Genomic DNA, 22416 nt, shown 5'->3' with positions numbered 1-22416 from the left:
TTATTATTATTATTATTTATACAAATTTATGAATGCATATGATGTGCGTGTGTTGTGTGAGTGTTTGTTGTGCGTTATGAATTGAGTTCAGATAAACTTGCGTAACATCTCTACCATTATTTTTTTTTTTTATAATTAATTAATTGTTTATTATCCATTTTTTTTCTTTTTCTATACAAATTTATATCATATTATACATGTAAACCATTTTCATTAGAAGATAAAGGGACCTGAATCACGTATAATATTTTTATGAAAGAAATAAATGATAAGAAAGAAAAAATGAAAAGGAAAATAAACCAAAAGCCAAAAAAAAAAAAAATTGAAAAAACAAACGTATAAAAGTGAATAATAAAAAAATAAAAATCCAATACACCCCCTAATTACACATAACAAAATAAATACGAGTAAATAATTAATTATAAATAATAAAATAATAAAGAAGAAGAAGAATAAGAAGAAAAAATATAAAATCATTTGAAAGAAGAGAAAAACCAAAGGATTTTCATTTCCTTTCTCTCTTTCTCTCTCTCTCTTTTTCTTTTTTCCCGTCTGTCTGTCTGTCTCTCTCTCTCTCTCTCTCTATTTCCCTTTTTTCTCTCTTTCTCTCTCCTTTTTATTATCCCGAAAACTATTATAACAATTATTGTAATTTTAATGATTTGTCAATGTTTCGATAGTCTTTTCTTTTGTTTTTTTGTTTTAAATAAATTATTAACTCAAGTCAATCATCATCATCATCATCATAATCATCATAATCATCGCTATCATCGTCATCATCAACATTATCATACTCATCGAATCGTAAAAATCAATTTAATCATTTAGATTGAAACGTTAATTATAAATAAATAATACTCGAGATTCTGATCGGATTTGTTTGCTTTTTTTAGGTCAGCAGATGATCGATCATCTTCGACAACGAGATTACGAGAATGAAGATAATCATGGACGAGGATGCTTAAAATTAGAATTAATCGAAATATGTGTTGTGCGAAATTTAAACGTATCTAAATTTAAATTTATTTATATATACATACATTTATATATAAATAAATCAATAAATAATTATAGAATAATTTATACGATATAAGTATAAATGTATGAGATAAGCGAATATTTTCATTGCTGTGTCTATAAAAAAAAAAAAAAAAAAAAAAAATAAAGTCCAACGTCCTCGATGTAATTTATGTGTAAGAAAAAAAAAAAGAACATAAGCACATTTATTTAATTGATTTAAAAAAAAGAAATAAATAATGAAAGAACGAATCATTAGAATAATAATCATCATAATCATCATTATGTAAATGTAAATGAAAAAAAAAAATCATCCTAACATTTAATAATTAAACGAAGGACTAACCTTGATTCGTATTTTGTTTTGCTTATCTCTTTCAGATCAGCGACGACCAACTAGGAGACGACGACGTCAACAACAACCACAGCAACAACAACTCAATGAACAACAATTACAACTGCGCCAAGAATTGCAAAACCTACAACAAAACTGTATTGTAATGCAGAAAAGTAATTCGCCGAGAAATATGAATAATTATCAGATGTCACCGTTGATGAAAGATCTTGCAGCATATTGGTTGGTCAAACAGAAGAACGATTATCCTTATCGTTGTTCACAATGTGGAAAGGGTTATCAACATCGGGCAACATTATTAAGACATACAAGACACGAATGTGGCAAGGAACCACAATTCAAGTGTCCTTATTGCGTTCATCGTACCAAACAACGTGGCAACCTTTACCAACATATTAGAACAAATCATCCAGGAAAAAATGTTTTTACTAATTTAACACTTTAATTTCATGACGAAATAATTTGTTCACGATCAAATATGTTTCTTTTATTTTCTTTTATTTATGAAGAATTTTCTTCTTCTTTTTCGTTATAAATATATATATTTAAATATATATATATGCATTAATAATAATAATTTATATATTTAACATAGAAGTTTTGATTGATCGATTATCGTAGGAAAAAAATGAAACACTGACCAAATACTTTGCCACAAATATTTTTAATCGAATAATTTTTATTGCTAAAATAACCATAATCATTTAAAGATTAATAATGATTGCTGTTGTATATTACAATCAAACTAACCAACCAACCAACCAACCAACCAACCAACCAACCAACCAACCAACCAACCAACCAACCAATCAACCAACCAACCAACCAACCAACCAGCCAATTTCCTTCCTTCCCACTTCCATCAAAGAGAAAGTTATTATACGCTTTAATTATTGATTATTATGTAAATAGATATTTAAAGTGAATATAATAATAATAATAATAATAATACCAGCTTAATGCTGAGAAAGTAACAACTACTTTCACAAAATAATAATAATAATAATAATAATAATAATAATAATAATAATAATAAAAAGAATACTTATAATTATTGGAACAAGCGTAGGATGGAATTGTTCGTAATTTGATTTGATTCAATGAAAATATACATTTTTTATTACATTTTATATATCAAATTGACCATATTCAATATGTGATAGGGTAATGTCATTGTTTTATATTAAAAATAAACACGATTAAAAATATTGTTCAACTAATTAACTGTTAATTGACAATTAAGTTCCAAAGTAGTATTTAGTTCATTACATTAATTTTCATTTGTTTCGATGCACAGCATAAACACTATGATGCGAGAACAATAAATTTAATTATGCACTTTTTTTTTATGTAAAACAAACTAATTTTTACAGGTTGGACGATTAAAAATGAACCAACTATTAAATAGAAAAAATGTGCATAAACGTGTTTCTTATTATTGTATTAAATGTATAATCTAATAAGAACAAAAAATTGAATTTAATTTTGTACTCAATTAAAATATCTGACAAGTTATAAGATATCATTATTCCTATTATTTTAATTTTTATTGTGTGTCCAGGATTAAATAATAATAATAATAATAATAATAATAATAATAATAATAATAATAATAATAATAATAAACTATTAGCTTTAATCATTAAATTACGAATTCCTGATTTATTATTTATTATTTATTAAGCGTTATGTATACTTATGTAAATTGTGTGTTCATGACTGTTCGATATTCCGTCAAAAGAAATATATAACAGGTATTAAATAAACAAAATCATGAAACATCTAAACGAAATGCGAGATAAATATTACGTAATGTCATAGAACTGTGCAATTTTTAATTCGAAAAAAAAAAGAAAAACAAAAAAAGAACGATAAAATAATATATATCACGGTTTGTTCTCAAATTTTGTTTCATTTCTTTTTTCTTTTTTTTTTTTTTTTTTTAAAGTTAGGAACCGGACAAACAGGTACGTTTTTACAAAAAATAATTATCTTCTAAACGTTTTATATTCTCTCTTTTTACTAATTAATCAACAATTTTTATCATGGTGTTGGATGGGATTTTTTTTTTGTATTCGAGTTACAAAAAAAAAAAAAAGAAAAAATGCAAAAGAATTTTATTTATTCCATCCACATGGTAATTTACAAAGAAAGAAAGAAAGAGAAAAAAAAAGATTACACACGTTGGAATGTTTGTTTATAGAAATTTTTAGCCCTCTGATCGTTTATTTTTGTATTTTGTTAGAATTAATATACACACACACACAACACACACACATATACACAATAATTGACACATATAACAAGTTTAATATCTCGTTATTTCGAATGATAAAAAAAAAAGCAACGTACATACATCAACAAACATACACACACACACACGTATATTTTTTTGTGAAGAATATCAAACATACAATTGATCTAAGTTGTTTTTTCTGTTTGTTTTATTTTTCAGCGTACAACTGGCAATCCTATCAACCATATTATGAGGATAAAATGTTTGGATCGCATAAGATATACACGATGGTTTATCCAGATATTAGGCCATCCCAAAAATTGGGTAGTACCTGTCTTGATCGTAGACCTGGTTGCTACATCTGTCCATCGTGCGGTAAAGCTTATCGTTGGCTGAGAAACATGAAGAATCATCTTAAAGTCGAATGTGGCAAGGATCCTCAAGAATGTTGTCCCTATTGTCCTCATAGAACCAAATACAAGAGCAGTCTTCAAAAACATATACAACGAATTCATATGTTTAATTCAAATGTTCATTGATTGTTTATTAATCTTAATTAATTAATTAATTAATAATATACAAATAAACGTGTGATCAGCGTGATTAGCTTATAATTCTCATAGTTCGGTATTTATTAGAGCAAGTGGTGGGAGGGGGGAGGGGTAGGGGAGGTGTTAACCCTTTGGGAGTAATTCAGTACTCAAGGGGTTAATAATTGTTCGATTAATAAATTTTTATCGCGTCATCTCTCGTCATCTATCATTTGTTCGTAGATATTGTTTTCCTTTTTTTTCAGGGGAGATACGCGAAGTGTGGGTAACTTAATAATAATTTAAGATTTTTGACGTTAAACAAAAGGGAAGAAAAGGAAAACGTTCTTGGTGTAGTTTATTGGATTCATTTCAATATTGATGTGCAATAGTTGTTAAATGCAAATTTTTGTTTGAGTTTAAATTGTTGCAAAAGAAACAAAAACGGGAATTAAGCTAATCATTTATTTAAATATCATACACAACCGGTAATAACGTAATTATTATTTATTTTGTTACATCGAATTGAACATATTTTCGAATTGATATTCAATATTTATCTTACATATTATTGCGATTTTATAATTATATAAACTAGATCAAACAAATATTTTACCTATCGTTTATCAATGAAAATATCATTTTACGTTGTTGATTGTAAATCCACGAATTTTGTTGAAATAATTCAAACTAATAGGCGATATTAAATGAACCATCGATAATTTTGTAAAGATTATAAATGGATCAAATCATTATCACCGGTAAAATGTGTATACGTGTTTATATATTATATATTATTTTTGTTATTGTTGGAAAATTGTTTAAACTATTATCTTTAAAGCGATAATATTAGAAACATGCGTTATTAAAATTTATTCAACGTAATTATTTTATTTTTTTTCCTATTAAATTAATTAATAAATTCGAATAATAATTACTGTTAACTTGAAAGTAAAAAGATTATGGATTGATGATTTATTTATAAAAAGAAAAAAGAAAGAAAAACGAATGAATTATTGCGTTTATATTATAAGTTGGACATTACAATATTATTGTAATTTGTTTGTAAATTATTTATCCAATTGACTTTTTATTTTTTGTTTATTTTTTGAATTAAACAACAGTTTATTGAATTAAATGAAATTGGTTTTTGTATTGCGAATTTATCCTACGTAAATCTCATATAGAATATATATATATATATACAATACACATTTATTTAAATAATAATACTTTTTCCACTGACAAGTTTTTTTTTATTTTTCAGGTATCAAGAAGATTTTCGACAACCGAATCATCATTTATCATTGCAAGATGAATTTACGTAAGCATCATCGAGAATCATTTGTGGATAACCCCAGCAAATGTGTGATTGTTCAACTTGTAGACATTGAAATATTTTCCATAATAAATAATAATTAATAAAAGGCCATTTACCATTAACACTAGAATAAATCGAACATTATTGTTAACGATTAATTACTTTATTTTTGTTCATATTAATTTTCGTCAAAAGAGTAATCTGGCTCTCGGTAAATATTACCCTCCTCCCCTAATTTTAGTTAAAAAAAAAAAGAAAAAAAGTATTTTATATATATACATATTTTTCCTACCATTAACTATTAATGAATGTCATTGAAATAAAAATAAAAAAGAAACAAAAACCAATTATTTATATATTTAATCGAACAATAAAGAAGATTGCGAATTAATTGATTAAATGAATTAACAAATAAGCGAATAATAATTATCATGAATTATTTTCTGTGCTTTCTATTACAGGGTTTTTCCTTAAAACAAAAAACAAAAAAATCAAAAGAAAATGGTATTTCATTTGATCATTTTTCTTACGTGAAGTTTTGTTGTTGTTGTTGTTGTTCTTGTTTTCTTTGTTTTCTTTGTTTTGCAGATACGAAGGATATCAACGTCACTACTAATGCAACATATTGAACGATTAGAAAGATATATAGTATATATACATACATATATAGTACATGTTACATATACTGATGTAAAACCGTAAGTATCAATAATGCACGATATAGAAACGCACGCGTGTCAGTGTAACTGTTGAAGGGATGCTCCCTTGAAGGACTCGGAGCAAGAAAATAAGCATGAACGATGTGTCTGATGTAGAAAAATCATTTCTAATGCGTTATATACTCGTATGTATTATTAAAATAATAATAATAATAATAATAATAATAATAATAATAATGAATATATGAATTATTTGATAATATTATATACTTTTATATATAATATAAAAATTAATCTATATATATTTTTATCGAAGCACCAAAGTGTTATTTTTTTTACCCTAAAAAAAAGAAACAAAAAGAAATAAAAAAGAAATAAAATAAAATACTCGATCGAGGGCATGCGTTTTGTTAGTACAAATAATATATAAACAATCATATATTTATTTTATTGTATTTTGCGACAATTATATTACTGGCGTGCAATAATTATTATGACTATTCTTTCTTTATTATTATTATTATTATTATTATTATTATTATTATTATTATTATTATTATTATTATTATTATTATTATTATTTTGTTTTTTTAATTTGTTTTTTTTTGTTTTGTTTTGTGATATACTTGTGTTCATTTGTTTTTATTTATTTATTTTTCTTATTATAATATTATTATTATTATTCGTTTGTTTAAATCCCAAACTCTAAAAAAAATCCTTTTTCACATATGATCCTTGACAAAACTCTGAAATAAAATAAATAAATATAAAAAAGGAAAGGATAAATAAATAAAAATAAATTTCTCTTTTATCAGAAAAAAAAAGAACATAGAAAAAGGAAAGAAGAAAAAGAAATCGTAGATAGAAGACAACAGTCGCGTTTCCCAATTTTTTCGATGATTTTTAAATGCAACAGCAATATATATATATACATATACATATATACACATTAACATTAATTAAACAAATTAATCGATTGAAAAATTGAATTTGTTGAATTACAGATGCACCGCTATTTCCGATAATGAGGCCGAGATTGCACGTATGTCCACGTTGCGGACAGATGTATGCCTGGGCATCGAATTTGAGAAAACATCTGAAGATGGGATGCGGAATGGTCACCTTCGAGACCCATTTCTCCTGTCAGTACTGCCCTTATAGGTCAAGGATCGAAGCCAGCTTCTTGAAACACCTATTGTCCGTTCATAATATCAAGTAGACCGAGGCCATCGCGCGAGGTCATCTCGCTTAATTTTTATATTCTTTTATTTATTTTTTATTTATTTATTCAATTTTTTTTTTCTTTTAAATGAAAAATTATTATTACGAAACTGAAATGTGTACGACGTCTCTATCTTTTTTTTTATATATTTTTTATTTTATCATAATTTTTATATCCATAAAAATGAATAGAACATCGTACACGATTTGGTCGTAAAAAATTTTTGCTTATCAATTGAGAATATACCAAAAAATATTCAGCAAGACTATTTTTTGCTATTCTTAAAGCAATATTTTTGTTGTTGTTGCAATTAAAAGAATCCAAAGAAAAAAAGTAATCAGTTGCAATATTATATTATTGCTTAGTTTAATAATGATTAATCGTTTTTTTTTTTTATTTTCACTTTCTATCGATCTCTAAGTTCGAAATTCGAACATTTTGCATTAATGTTCTTCTTCTTTTTTGTCTTTTTAATTTATTAGTATTAATTTTAATTATTAATTATTAATTACGAGATATACGATTGCGCGCGAGTGTGTGTGTTTGAAGTTCAATGATTTAAATGTGACATTCGAAGAAATAAGAAAAAAACCAATCAACATTACACGTGAGTGAGAAACAATTATTAACAAATGGACAAAAAAAAAAAAGAAAAGAACAATCAATTGTGCGTGCGCTTTAAAAATGATTTTTTAAGCCGTGCACACTATAAATCGTAATTATTATAAAAAAAGAAAAAAAAACATACATCTCGATCTCTAGTCACACGTGCTGATGATTGTCCTATTTATACATATACAATTTTTGTTTCCTAATCTATGTACGTCCGAGTATAATTTTTAAGGTGTTAATATTTTATTTTATATATTTTTTTTTTTTTCTATAGCGTAGCAATAAAAATAATTCACCATTATATATTGTCAGGTGAATTCATTCGTGCAATCTAGGGTGGATAAAAATTGTCTACTATTTTTTTTTTGTTTTTCTTTTCTACTTTGTCGTCGAGAAAAGAAAATATTTTTTTTTTTTATTAACTTTCTTGTCATTTATTTTTGTGATATTTGTATATACCGTAAGCAGCTTTATACTAGTCCCATACGATTATAATTATTCTTCAATTTTTCCTACTGAAAAAAGAAAACCAAAAAAAAAAGAAACAAAAAAGAGAAATGAACATTTTGAAGAATAATTATAATCGTTTTGATAAACAGAACAAGATTTAAAAAAGGAAAAGAAAAAAAACGAAGCCATAAGTATGAAAGAGGAAAAAGAAAAAGAAAAATGAAATGAAATGAAATAAAATAAAATGAAAGGGAAGATAAAAAAGATAAACGAATTTCGTCAGAGAGACAAACAAACAAACAAACAAACATAAAAAAAAAAATAAAGAAAAGTGTTTGAAAGAGATGAAAAAATGGGTGGTGTGTCCTTAGATTTTAAAGATTTTATAACGCACGCTGTAGGATCTTCCTCGTTTATTCGATAAGCTCTCCATTAGATGAAACATATGCATAATTTAATATTTAATATAATAAATATGTCGACATAGTGATTACATTTCGAAGTAATTATTATAACGTCGTGTTTAAGAAATAAAAAAAAAAAAAAAAAAGGTCAAAATAATCGACGAATCCGGTGGTAACGGTCGGTTAAATTGAAAATCCACCAGAGCAAAATTAAAATTAGTAAACACCAAAAAATATACAATTTATTAATAATAATAATAATAATAATAATAACAGTAATAAAATATTATTAATAATATAAGAATAAGAATAAATGTATTAATACGTTTTTTTTTTAATCGACCGTTGCCACATATTATTAGACACGTAAGAATAATTAATTAATTAATTAATTAATTGCAAAAACGTAAATTTATATTAAACGTGAATCGAATTTTTATTTTAGCTTTTCGTTGTTGTTTTGTTGATTTTGTTGTTGTTGTGTTGTTGTCGTTTATCTGTATTTTTGTTCTTTCATTTTCTTTTTTTATTTTCTACATACATTATATATGCACGCATATTTTCATTTTTTTGTTGTTTCTTTTTTTTTTTTTTTTTTTTTTTTATATACACAATTAGAGATAAAACTAATTATGTGAAAATTAGAAATGTTTGTGTTCTCTTCTCTCTGTTTTTATAAATCGTTCCTATATATACATTTTTACGAAAATAAGAAGAAGAAGAAGAAAAAAAAAAAAGAAGAAAAAGACTTGATTTTAATAGTAATGCGAATTTATTTTAAACAAACTTTCTCAAAAGTTCCTGTCTCGTCCTATTCGAGAATAACGAATATCATAATCACAATGTTGTTAGTTTATCATTTAGAACAAACTCGATCATTTTTTTTTTTTACTTATTTTTCATTTGTAAAAAAAAAAAAAAACTAAACTCCAAGCGACGATTATCAAAAATATTATAAAAGTATATTTAAGATATGAATTAAAAGAAAAAAAAGAAACCAATTAATAGCTCAAGTATCGCATGTAAAACTATTATTATTATTATAATATGAGATCAATACGTATAAAAAAGTAAACAAAATAATAATAATACTAATAATAGTAATAGTAATAATATTAGTAATAATAATAATAATAATAATAATAATAATAATAATAATAATAATAATGATAATAATAATGATATTTAAAAAAATAGAGAAGAATAAGAAAAATTGCAAAATTGAAACGATGCGAGAGATAAAAACTAACTTAGAAACGAAACTTCGTATATAGAGATTATATTATCTATATATATATAAATATATATATTAGATTGTTCTGAAATGAAATTTTATTTTTTTAAATGATAATTAAATTAAAAACAGTATTCACATTTCTATTTGATAAATTTAAAAAACAGCAACATTTGCAATCACTCGTGTCTTGTTATTTTTCATTTTGTTATTGGGCAAAAAAAAATGAAAAAATGAAATTACTTTCCGAACAATCAAATATGTACACCTATATATAAAAAAAAAAAAAAAAAGAAAAATATATATATATATATATATATATATATATATATATATATATATATATATATATATCATAAGGAAGACGTTTTACTAGTCGGCTTTTTACGAATCATTTTCAAGAAAATGAAAGGATAAAAAAAAGAAAAAAAAGAAAGGATAAAAAAGTTACTAATAATCAAAGGATTAACAACAAAATAATCCAACAAAATAAAAATTCATATTCTTCACGTAGAAACGCTAAAGCCTTTCGAGCAGACGATATTTTGTTTTTTTCTTTTTTTTTACTCTTAGAGATCGGTTTGACCAAATTCACACATTTTTTAGTGAAACACAGGAAAAAAATAAAATAAATAAATAAATAAAACAGAAGATGTGAATTTGTCAAATCTTTCTTATTCGGTCCTTTTTAAAGGGAGGATAAAAAAAAAGGAAAAGAATTAAAATAAAGCAACCCTTGAAAATGGACATTGATCTCGAAGTTCCTGCATTTTTTCTAATACTTAATCGTAGTAATATTAATGTAATTAAATATAATGTTCGCGAATGGAAGACTAATAGGGAGAGAAAAAAAGAGAGTAGAAAAAAAAAGAAAAAACAAAAAGAAAAGAAAATAATTGCTGCTCGAATGGTTTTTGTTTCTTTTTTTATTTTCTTTTTTTTCATTTTCCATTTCAATCGAAAATCGCTCGAAATTTTTTTTTACTCGTTCGTAATATTCTGATAATTCATGTGAAATTAAATTAACATACGATTAAAACAAACAATACATATTATTTAACACATTAGTGAGTTAAATTATAAAAAAAAAAAAGAGACGTAATTAAAAAGCTGTAGATTGTAAATACGAATGTTGGAACGAAAGAGAAGGGAATAGAAGAGAAGAGAATAGTAAAAAAAAAAAAAAAAAAAAGCATATGAGCGAGTAGTATGCGTGTTGTGCGTGCGTGCGTGCGTGTATTCGAATGAGTGAACAAAGCATAAACGATAGAAAAATAAAAAAAAATAAAAAATCCAGAAAGCAAAATTTGAATACCAAATCAACGACGAAGAAAAAAATTTAAACAATGATCGTTGCGTCGTTTATTATTGAAGTAAAATAAAATAAAATTTCACTAAATAAAATGAAATAAATAAAACGAGAAATTTGCAACGATATAATTAATAGTGCGCGCGATATGTCACTAAGATTGAAAATTAAAATTTAAAAATAGACAAACAAAGGAAGAATAAATAAATCGCGTCGTTTCATTTTCAAAAAAGAATGGAATAGAAAAAAAAAACATTAACTATTACTAACACTAATTCATAATAATAATAATAATAATAATAATAATATAATAATAATAATATAATAATTATTATAATAATGATATTAATATAATAATATTAATATATTAATATTAATAATAATAACACTAATAATAATAATAATAATAATAAATGAGAGATCATCGTATTCGATTAGAGAAAAAAAAGGAAAAAGAAAAAAATTGTCGATTAGAAGAAGAAAAAAAAAGAAAAATTTGTAATCGCGATCTCGCTCTTTATTCATCTTCGTCGCTCGTTTTAGATCCATAGATCGATTAGATCCAACAATAAAAAATAAATAATAATAATAAAAAAAAAAACTTCACCGTCGTCGTCGCAAAACAACGGTTTAAGTGTGTCCTGTGTAATAACTGATGTTCCGCAAATTAAATGAACATTAAAATTGCTTTTTTTTAATTGTTTTTTACGAAATAAACACACACCTTGCAAAAAGAAAAAAAAATGTACTTCTATCGAGAGGGGGAAAAAAAGAACAAAAAAAAAATAGTAAAAATTCTTTTATGAGTTTTGACACATTTTGGAAAATATTTTGTTTTAATTTGTACTTGGGGTAATTGATTTGAATTTAGATTTTATTATGATTATGATGAATAATACAATTGGTATATCATTATTTTTTCAATATTTTATCCATCATACATATATTCACCCTTCATTTTCAGTGTTTTAATTTAATGTATTTTATAGTACACTAAATTGTTGATTTTATCTTCCCCTACACCATCCACCCTTCACTGTTGCCCTTGTTACTAAAATTCAATCCTAGTTTTTTTTTTTTAACCATTAAATTGATAATAATAATAATAATAATTAATATCGTTGTTATTACGAGGGTTTTTATTTTATTTCTTTTTTTCTTTATAAATTTGATTCGTAATAAATATTTAATTGGATGTGTTATTTCATTTCAGTCGAGATTGCAACGTAACAACGAAGATCAATTTCAACAATAGGATGAACAATTGAAGAATGGGAAAAACCATTTGTTGGAACTTCGAACAACAACTGCAACTGCAACTGCAACTGCAACAATAATTAATTATAAAAATATCGATAAAATCATTGATCAGTATTGTAAACGTTATAATGCTGATGATAGAAATGATACAAAATAAATCTTTCACATTTCCTCGTCATAATACTCCAATTCAATAATTTTCCTTTCCCGTATTGAATTAAAAAAAAAAAAATTATTAAAAATTTGAAATTAAGAGAGAAGACCCATTTGTCTTCTAAGTTTGATTTCTATAAAAATGAAAAAGAAATAATAAATGTAAGAGCCTGGGAAATATAATTGAACTAACAATCATAATTAAAATATTAATCGATGTTTGTTTCAGAATCAACGTACCACGAGAATATTCAAGACCATCCGATCATTGTTAATGCTATACTTGACAATAATAGAAATAAAATGAGGAGGAGCGTGTACCACCGTTTAGAGATTCGTAAGGATCAGCAGGGCCACCCTATAAGAAGGATGTGCGCCCTATGTTACCAGAAGAAAAGGCAAATCACCGATCGTCGAGAAGCGAGAAAAAATCTAAAAAGAACCACAACATATTGTTCCGAGTGTCCAAAATCACCTCAAATGTGTTTAGAGTGTTTTAACGAAAACCATACGACATATTAGGTTGGAAACTATGAAACGAGTGTTGAATCAATTCGTGCGGCACATATATGAGTTCAATTTTTTGACTTTATTTATTGCACGCAAATGTTTTAACATAGCTCTATGACTAGTTCCTAGTTTAGACCTAATTAGTCCTTAATAAGTAAGAAGAATACCTTTAAGCTTTATAAATAAAAATATCGAGCGCATGTTACAATGTATCTCTCTTAGTCGCAGCTAAACATAGACTAAACAAAAAATGCCCGTTTCATAATTTCCAACCTAATAATATAATATAATATGTTATCCTATATAAATACTATATAAATTAATAAACAGGATAGTATAATGTGTATATTTTTAGTATTTTTATGTTGTACATCCCGTATTTACATGTTAGTGCTAATTTCATTAAATTCCTTTTCAAAATCCAACTAAAAATCCTACGTGGTAAAGAAAATGATGAAGATAACGAAATTTCATTATTTATGAAGAAAATGTGTTACATGCAAATATTCTTCCCACATTTATTGGCAAATGAATTGATGGCACATTACATGCGTTTGACGTGAAGTATTATTAATTAAAATAATTAGAGAATATCATTTTTTTTTTTAAATAAAAAACAGTATATTAGATATTATAATTAATGTTAAATGAAAAATAATGTATAAAAATGTATTAATAATACTTTCTTTGTATCAGGAATACACGTTGTTTATACGCACGACCGTTCGTTAACTAAAAAGGAGGACGACTAAGGGGGAAACTAAAGTGGGGAAGGTTTCAACTAATTGAGAAAACAGTTTTTATATTTCAATGTTGTTATTCGTCGTGTCGTATTATTATTCCATTTAAGGAATTTATAAACACATTGTCCTTCGTGATTCTTTCTATGTGCATACGTGTGTTTGTTAGTTCGTTATACTATTACGCAAATAATTTTTCGTATTCATTGTCACAGTGTTTTCGTTTCGAACTCCGCGAAGTATTAGAACTAAATATTACATTTATTTCAAGTATACATAAGTGTGTGGGTGTTTTATCGTTATATAAAATATAATGTGTGAGTTATATGTGCGCGAATGTTTCTATATTACTGCCTAGTGATATATATTTATGTGTGTGTGTGCATATATATTTATATATGGACATCGTATATAAGGGAACATATATAATCAATGTGAGTAAAATGATTAAAAATATTATTAATTATTTATCAAAGGGAATTTTTCTTAAATTTTTTTTTTTTTTTTAATTAATATTGAACATTAACTACAATAATTGTTTCTTTTTCATGTTTCAGGATTCGTCGTCGGAGAAAGAGGATGAAATAATTACGAAGAAAACTGCAGATCACATCGACGTTGAATGTCTGATTAAAAAAGTATTCTTCGAAATGATTTTTTTATATTTTATTGATAATATTTTTGTTTCAGAAATGTTTGCAACGAATCGAGAAACACACCTGAAATGTGGATTATAATTACTCAAACTTAGGATGAAAAAGAAACGAAATAAATAAACGATGAGACTATGAAATGATCTTTGATATGCAAATCAACAACAACGTTTCATAAACAATTGTGTTCAATAATTTCGATCTAATGGAAGAAAAAGCGATCGTCATTTGTTCAAATCAACTAAATTTTTATTCTCTTAGTTCTTTTTTTTTTTTCTTCCTACTTTTTTTTTCATTCCGTTTCCTTTGATTGATTTTACACCCCTTCGAACTTTCCTATTAAAAAATTACACGATCGAACGATTAATTATTTTCCCCCAAATTTCCCACGTTCATTTATTTTTTTTTAAGTTTTTTTTTTTTAATTTTTGGATTTCTTTGTAGTAAAAGAAAACAAAACTGTAAAACAATTTTTTCGATGAATTGTATAATATAAAAGAGAAGAAAACAAAAAACAAAAGAAAAGAAAAGAAATGAAATTTCACGAACACACCTGCCCTACCACCACCACATCACCATCATCACCATCATCATCATCATCATCATCATCATCATCATCATCATCATATCGTTCCAGATATGCAAATATTATAATCGTATGCAAGTGTAAAAAAAAAGAGAACGAAAAATAAGCACCTTTTTTTACATTGAACAACATTACATACATCTGAACAAAAACCATCATCATGAGACTAGTTAGAAGATGTGTATAACTAAAAGAAAAAAAAAATATGTATAACTATTCCATTATAATTATATCACCCCTTTCGTTTACTGCTATCATCAAATGAATAAATATTTTTCTTCTTTCAATGCATAGAGATATATATATATATATTAGAGAAATCGAAGTAAATCTTTGTTCTTTTTACATATTTTTTGTTGTTGTTGTTCACAAAACACCATAAATAATTCAAAAATGTAATATTTGTTAATTGTTTTTTCTTACAATTATAATTGTCGAAAGAATAAAAATGATAAATTGTACCAAAAAAAAAAAAAAAAAAATCTTTCGAAAAGAATAAAATAGAATAGAAAGAAAGGGAATAGGGTGGGTGGGTGTTTAAGGGGAAAGAATAGAAGAGAAAAAAAGGATCCCGGATAAAATATATATGTGAAAATTCATCGAATGTTTCTAATCGTCTATTCCTTTATGTTTTATTTTTTCAGATTTAAGGGCACTGGGTTACATTAGTTGCCAGAAGGTTACCTACCCTTGCAAGAACTGCGGCAAGGTCTATCATTATTACTCAAGTTTGGCTAGGCACCTTAAACACGAATGCGGAGTTGAACCGAAGTTTCATTGTCCTTTGTGCCCATACAGGACGAAGCATAAATCCAGTTTGAACACTCATCTAAATGGGAGACACATGAAATTGTTAAACGAATATTATACCGTACCCAATGGGAACAAATTGTCTTCCTCAATGAATGCAACCAATTGAGAAAAAGTTAATAAGAAAAATAAACAAAAAATTAATTTGAACCGATAAAAAAGGACATATAATTGTCATATTTGAACTTTTAATACTAAACACAACGGAGAAAAATGATATTCATAGAAAAGAAAAATTTGATTTTAATCGATGAATGCAAATTGAAAGAAAAAAAAACAAAAGAAAAATTAATTAATTAACTATATAACTAAAGATAAGAACGAACTATAATTTCACTTGATCATCGACAATTTGCGAAATCATTAGGATAGGGGATTAAATAATAATACAAAAAAAAACAAAATAATAGAAAAAAACCACGAGAGAAAGAAGCAAATTATAATGAGAATTTGAAATAAATAAAAAAAAAACAAATATATATATATATATATATATATATATATATATATATATATACATATAAATAATATATAAAATATCTCTTCGAAGTTGCAACAATAATGCAATTGAGATTGTGAGTGCAATTAAAATTAGGACACGAGACGAGTTTTACGTATTAAAATAAAAATATAATTTTGTTGTCATCGTTTGCGATTATTACTACGAACGATTATTAAAACTGTAAAACGAATTACGGTTTAAAAATTAATTAATTTAAAAAAAAAAAGGAAAATAAATAAATAAATGAAAAGAATAAAAAAAAATTATAATGAAAAGAAACAAAGCGATTGGAATTTCATAAGAGGATAAAAAGAAAAGAAAATAATAATAATAAATGCAACAACATTTGTTTAGGATTTCACTGATTAGTATTAATAATCATGATTGATAGCCTTAGCTTGCCTAGACCTCCAAAGCGAGATTTATATACATATATATATTTTCAGTTTTCTCAATAGTTATCATTTTTTAAAAAAGAATTTACTAAATACATTGTACATAATAATAATAATAATAATAATAATAATAATAATAATAATATTAATAATAATAATATTAATTATGTAGATAGTACGACGATTTAGATAAATCTGTGTCTTTTTATGTATATAGTTAGTGGCTTTGATACATCGTGATGATTGTAAAGATATATATATATATAAAATATTGTTTATATATAATCATTATTATATTCTAGGCAAAACGATCGTATACGATTGATTTGTTGAATACTTAAAAATAAAAAAAATAAAAAAACAAGGGTACTATCAAATAGTATCTAACAAACGTTTTACGTTCTTCTTCGTTTGAATTTTTTGAAATAAAAATTAACCAAAACATGGAGATAAAAGAAAAGAGAAAAAAATAAACAAAATTATCTTTCATTATTTTCCTTTGTAATATTTGATTTGTTATAATATAATTATTTTGTTTTCATTTTTTTCTCGTTAACCCTCTATAAATAAGCAGTAGGGCCTTTAAAAATTTGTCCACCTGGTATATATATATATAATAAAAAATTTATTTTTATTTTAATCGTCAAAAATTATTATTTTTTAAAATCAACACGAACAAATAATTTTTCTTATATTTTATAATAAATCAATGTTATATTTAATATGTTATAAATAATATTATATCAGAATGTGTGTATATATCGGTGGGGGTGTTCAAAATTATGTCGTTGGAAATTTGTATTTCGAATAATAGAAAAAAAAAAAAAGAAAAAAAATTTATAGAGAAAAATTTCTGCAGAAAAATTTATTTGCAGAAAAAATAAAAACTTTGATATCTTGTTTAAAATAATTTTTAAATTCATAAAAAAAAAAACAACAACAACAGAAACAAAAAAGAATATTCGATAATAGAGGGTTAATTAATATTCTTCGATTGAGATAAATTTTGTTAAAAGAGTAAAATTATTTAAAAAGACAAAAAAACAAAAAAAAAACAATAACAAACTAATAAACTAACGTCAGTCCAATTTCCTAATCGCTCGCGTTTAGGTTACTTTAAGTAAGTTTAGAACATCACAAATATATATATAAATATATAGAGAGAGAAAAAAGAAAGAAAAAACAAACAAAATGAATTAAAAGCGAATTCAGGAATGTGACGATGATTATGATGATAACATATAAAATATCGTTATGGAAGGAGAAAAAAAATCGTGAAAATAATAAAATTCAATAAAACATTCTCCCTTTTTCTCCATATCATACTAATTACCCGATAATAACGTCCTTTTACCTAAGGATCCTTCGTTATCACGATCAAATAAAAAAAAAAATATATATATCTTTCACTTTGCATAATAATAAAAATTGTTTTATGTTTCGATAAAAAGTTACCTACGTTACTAAAAATATATTTTTCGTAAGAAATGTTCTTTTCCTTTTCTTTCTTTTTTCCATTCTTTTTCTTTTCATCAGCAATCTAAAAACCAAAATTCCTTTTCATTCCTAACTGTATAACAAAAAAATCACATTTTTCATTAAACCAATTTAATTTTAATTTATATCAAAATTGCACGGGTACCTTGAATTACCTCGTTATATTTGTATTCTTTTAAATATTATAAGAAATAAGAAACAGAAAATAATAACAAAACAAAACAAAAAATAAACAAAATTATTCGTAAATAAGACAAATATTTTTTATATCCGACCAATCAATCAATCCATTCTCTCTCTCTCTCTCTCTCTCTCTCTCTCTCTTTCTCGTTCTTGCTCTTTATTTCTCTCTCTCCCTCTAACATTCTAATTGTCTAGATATTAAAAAATAAAACAAAACAAATTCACACATATATTATTAAAATATATATATATATATATATATATATATATAGATATATATCTAATATTGAATTTGCTAATATTTCAGAATGGATCTACGAGTATCCAGAAACGATGGTCGATCCATTATCAATCGGAAGGAAATCGAGAAGAATAGAAGCATCTAACAACAGCAGGATGACTACGAGGAACACCGGTAACAAATTCTCCTGTCCGCGTTGCAATCGTAGCTACAAAGTGAAGAGATCATTAAGACGTCATCTAATCGTCGAATGTGGCAAGGCACCAATGATCGGCTGTCCATATTGTGCTCATCGTAGCAAGTACAAATCAAGCATGACAAAACATGTTCGTCATGTTCATCCAAATCATGCATATCCTTAAATTATCCCTAATTGTTATCTTATTATCCCCATTTTAACTCTTTGGGTACATTTGACTAGTGAGACTCGTTATTTGAATTTAAGAAGCTTATATATATATATATATAAATATTTTTTTTGTCTATTTTGTTTTATTTATATAATTATTTAGATTTTGTAATTGAAATGTAGTTTCAAAAATATATTTATATCACCAATATAAATATATTCCAAATAAAATGTATTACTTTTGCATATTAATCCATATGCATAAAAACCCTAGTAGCACAAAATATTGCAAAATATTGCAAAATATTGAATACATATGTATTTAATATTAAATACACATTTTGTGCTACTAGGGAATCTTAAAATAATTCAGTACTCAAGGGGGTAATCTTCGACTCATTCCTTTAAAAACCCAATCTCACCTCTAATCCATCTATCCTAAAAACACGAGATGATAATGATGATGGTGATGAATCATGTTGATCATAATGACGGTGATCATTGTTTTATCTTATCTTAAATCAATGACTCATTGATATAACAAACAAAAAATTATAAAATAATGTTGACTGATCCAAAGTGATTGAACGAACGACTTTATTTGTGTACTGCACTGCATTACTGATTTTTTTTTTTCTTCAGTGTTTTAACGTCGAAAATATTTATTTCAAATAAAATAAACAAAGTAATATTGAAAATAAATTGACAAAAAAACAAAACAAACAAAAAAGAGGTAAAAGGAAATTATATAATGCCGAAGAGAAATGTGGTAATAATTTTTGGAAAGTAGTTATGTAACAAAATTACCTAAAAATGATTACATGGGTGCGTGTGATTTTGTATACTTGTAAAATCTGTTTTTCATTCTTTTTTTTTTCTTTTTTTTTTTTCAAATCTGATAATGAAAGGGTATATTCTTACAAACAAATTCGTTTATAAGATTATACATCATTTTGTTGAAAGATCTGTTAATTCTGATTTATATGAAAAACCAAAAGATGATTAATTTGTTAAAATTTTTATACATTTTATTTTATTTTTTTTTTAATTTTTTTTTTTTTTAAATACGTTATCATTACTATCTTATTATATATCAATATTTTACGGATTGGAACTTTGTTAATGGTTACACGAAATTAATGGTTATTTCGTTGCATGTTTTCGGATATTCTCATTGGGTGATATTAACGCAAAAAAGAAGAAGAAAAAAAAAACAAAATTTCGAAATTAAACACGAGAGGCCAATGAGATATAATAATTTTTTTTTATATATTTTTTATCTTGCATCTTTTTTGCATTGTGTTTGTATACTCATATATATAGATATATGTTAAAGCGTATTATTCAAATAATTCATAAAATAATCTCAGCTAAATTGTATATATTTTTAATTAGAGGAATAAGCAAGTAACGTTAAAGTATCATAAATTGAAATTTAATTCTCAGATAATTTATTAAAGTATAAAAAAAAAAAATAAGTACATATAACTACGAGAAATGATATAGAAAAAGTATTGAAAAATACCATAATAACAATATATAATTTGAACAATTTTAAGTATAGTTATTTCGTGCGAGAGTAGTATTTATTTTTTTAATGAATTAATTGAATTATACGCTTTAACGATAACCATATATACATCGTACATATGTATATATTCTTTTTAATTTTTTTAATTTTTCTATTTTTTAATATTCGTTTTCTTTTTTCTTTTTTTATCTTTCTCTTTCTCTCTCTCTCTCTCTCTCTCTCTCTCTCTCTCTCTCTCTCTCTCTCTATCTATCTATCTATCTATCTATCTGTATCTTTATCTCTCTCTCTCGTTGAATCAGAATCTTGTAGATGATGTAAAAAAAAAAAACTTACAAAATATATAAAAGTTGTGTAAAAAATAAAAATAATTATTAACGCATACGATCATACGTGTTTACAGATTACGAGAAAATGGGAAGATGGTATGTGACTGTACAAAGCAATCATCAAGGTAATCGTAGAAGATCGAGAGGCCAAGGAAGATTCACATGCGGTACCTGCGATCGTCGTTATCATCAGGGAAAAAATTTAAGAAGACACCTTACAAACGAATGCGGCAAACAGCCTAAACATCAATGCACATTTTGTCCATACAAAGCAACATACAAATCGTATCTACACGTTCATATGATGAAACATAGAAAACGTGGATTCGTACCACGTATTAGTACTACTACTACTACTACTACGACGACTAATAATATTAATTTGGATCAGACGAATATGAGTAGTGAAAACGATCTTATGTGAATTTAAATTAATTAGTTTTTTGTTTCTTTTCTTTTTTTATTGACGAGAGAAAAATTGAAAATAAGAACATAAGAGAAGTGTATGATCATCATCATGGTGGTGTGTTCTGCTTCTTCTTTTTCTTTTACTTACGAATAAATAAATATCAGGTTACGTAGGATAATAATAAAGTTAAAGGAAGAATATTATGAAAACATTAATAATGAAATCATGGTGAAATTATTTTTTTGCAAAATGATATAAGATCATTAGTATTAATTACTACATACGCTTCCTAACTTGTCCCGTTTATACGATTTTAACCATGAAAATTATGATGAAACCCATACGAAAAAAAAAGAAATTGTTTCATTCCTAATGATATTCCCAACATATTATCCGCCACGGTACGTAAATTTTACGAATGTTGTATTGTGTTGTTCGTTAACCACAGGTCCAATATTACATTTAATTTTACATTAAATTATGAAATATTATAATGAAACCATTTATTATTCATGAAAATTAATATTAATGAAATTATATTATTATTGATGATTAATAATGAAATTTATTATTATTGAAAACATTTGTAATAAAGGTTTAATCCCGAAGGATCAAACAATTCATCAAAAAGTCATAATTTATTCATCTTTGTTATTTATTTGTTGTTGTTATTTTCTACGTATTATTATTTCTTTGTCCGTCATACTAACGTGAACTACGAGAGTGTTTGTGCTATGTTACATATCAGTTGACTTGTTGTTATCAGTTGTGACGATGAAACAAGGATGATATATGTTTGAAGGTTCTACGATTGGAAGTCTACTTCTTCTTCTACTACTTCTACTTCTACTACTACTACTACTACTTACATTCATTCGCTGATAGTACTATAATCGAATCGTTATTTGAAAAAATATTA

At 25.1% G+C, this 22416-nt stretch overlaps 2 protein-coding genes and 1 long non-coding RNA gene across 3 annotated transcripts; all 3 read left to right on the top strand.

Moving 5' to 3' along the window:
* Window positions 1-1171: 1171 nt before the first annotated feature.
* Window positions 1172-18549, top strand: LOC107067531 (zinc finger X-chromosomal protein). The gene is made up of 3 exons (XM_089179567.1): window positions 1172-1749; window positions 3828-4125; window positions 15921-18549. The coding sequence occupies exons 1-3, from the start codon at window positions 1518-1520 to the stop codon at window positions 16168-16170; spliced, it is 780 nt and encodes a 259-aa protein (XP_089035693.1). The 5' UTR covers window positions 1172-1517; the 3' UTR covers window positions 16171-18549.
* Window positions 10369-15522, top strand: LOC149033420 (uncharacterized). The gene is made up of 2 exons (XR_016178942.1): window positions 10369-14636; window positions 14703-15522. It is a non-coding gene; the product is annotated as an uncharacterized LOC149033420 (long non-coding RNA).
* A 347-nt stretch (window positions 18550-18896) lies between the features above and the next one.
* On the top strand, window positions 18897-22127 carry LOC149033419 (uncharacterized). Its single transcript, XM_089179553.1, has 2 exons — window positions 18897-19053; window positions 21163-22127. Exons 1-2 carry the CDS (start codon window positions 18972-18974, stop codon window positions 21510-21512), a joined length of 432 nt encoding a protein of 143 aa, XP_089035679.1. The 5' UTR covers window positions 18897-18971; the 3' UTR covers window positions 21513-22127.
* Window positions 22128-22416: the final 289 nt, after the last annotated feature.

This window comes from Polistes dominula, unplaced genomic scaffold, assembly GCF_049000335.1.
Source record: "Polistes dominula isolate Pdom_NZ unplaced genomic scaffold, Pdom_raw_medaka contig_27, whole genome shotgun sequence".
Classification (NCBI taxonomy): Eukaryota; Metazoa; Arthropoda; class Insecta; order Hymenoptera; family Vespidae; genus Polistes; species Polistes dominula.
The sequence above is the reverse complement of the archived record's forward strand: the minus strand, read 5'-3'. Positions and strand labels throughout refer to the sequence as shown.

What these genes read in the sequence shown, in the direction of transcription:
- LOC107067531 (XM_089179567.1), top strand. Translation starts at nt 1,518, where the DNA reads ATGCAGAAAAGTAATTCGCCGAGAAATATGAATAATTATCAGATGTCA. An exon ending in TCATCGTACCAAACAACGTG is followed by an intron (nt 1,750 to 3,827) that starts GCAACCTTTACC and finishes TTTATTTTTCAG; the next exon opens with CGTACAACTGGCAATCCTAT. An exon ending in CATATACAACGAATTCATAT is followed by an intron (nt 4,126 to 15,920) that starts GTTTAATTCAAA and finishes GGGTTACATTAG; the next exon opens with TTGCCAGAAGGTTACCTACC.
- LOC149033419 (XM_089179553.1), top strand. Translation starts at nt 18,972, where the DNA reads ATGGTCGATCCATTATCAATCGGAAGGAAATCGAGAAGAATAGAAGCA. An exon ending in GATGACTACGAGGAACACCG is followed by an intron (nt 19,054 to 21,162) that starts GTAACAAATTCT and finishes ACGTGTTTACAG; the next exon opens with ATTACGAGAAAATGGGAAGA.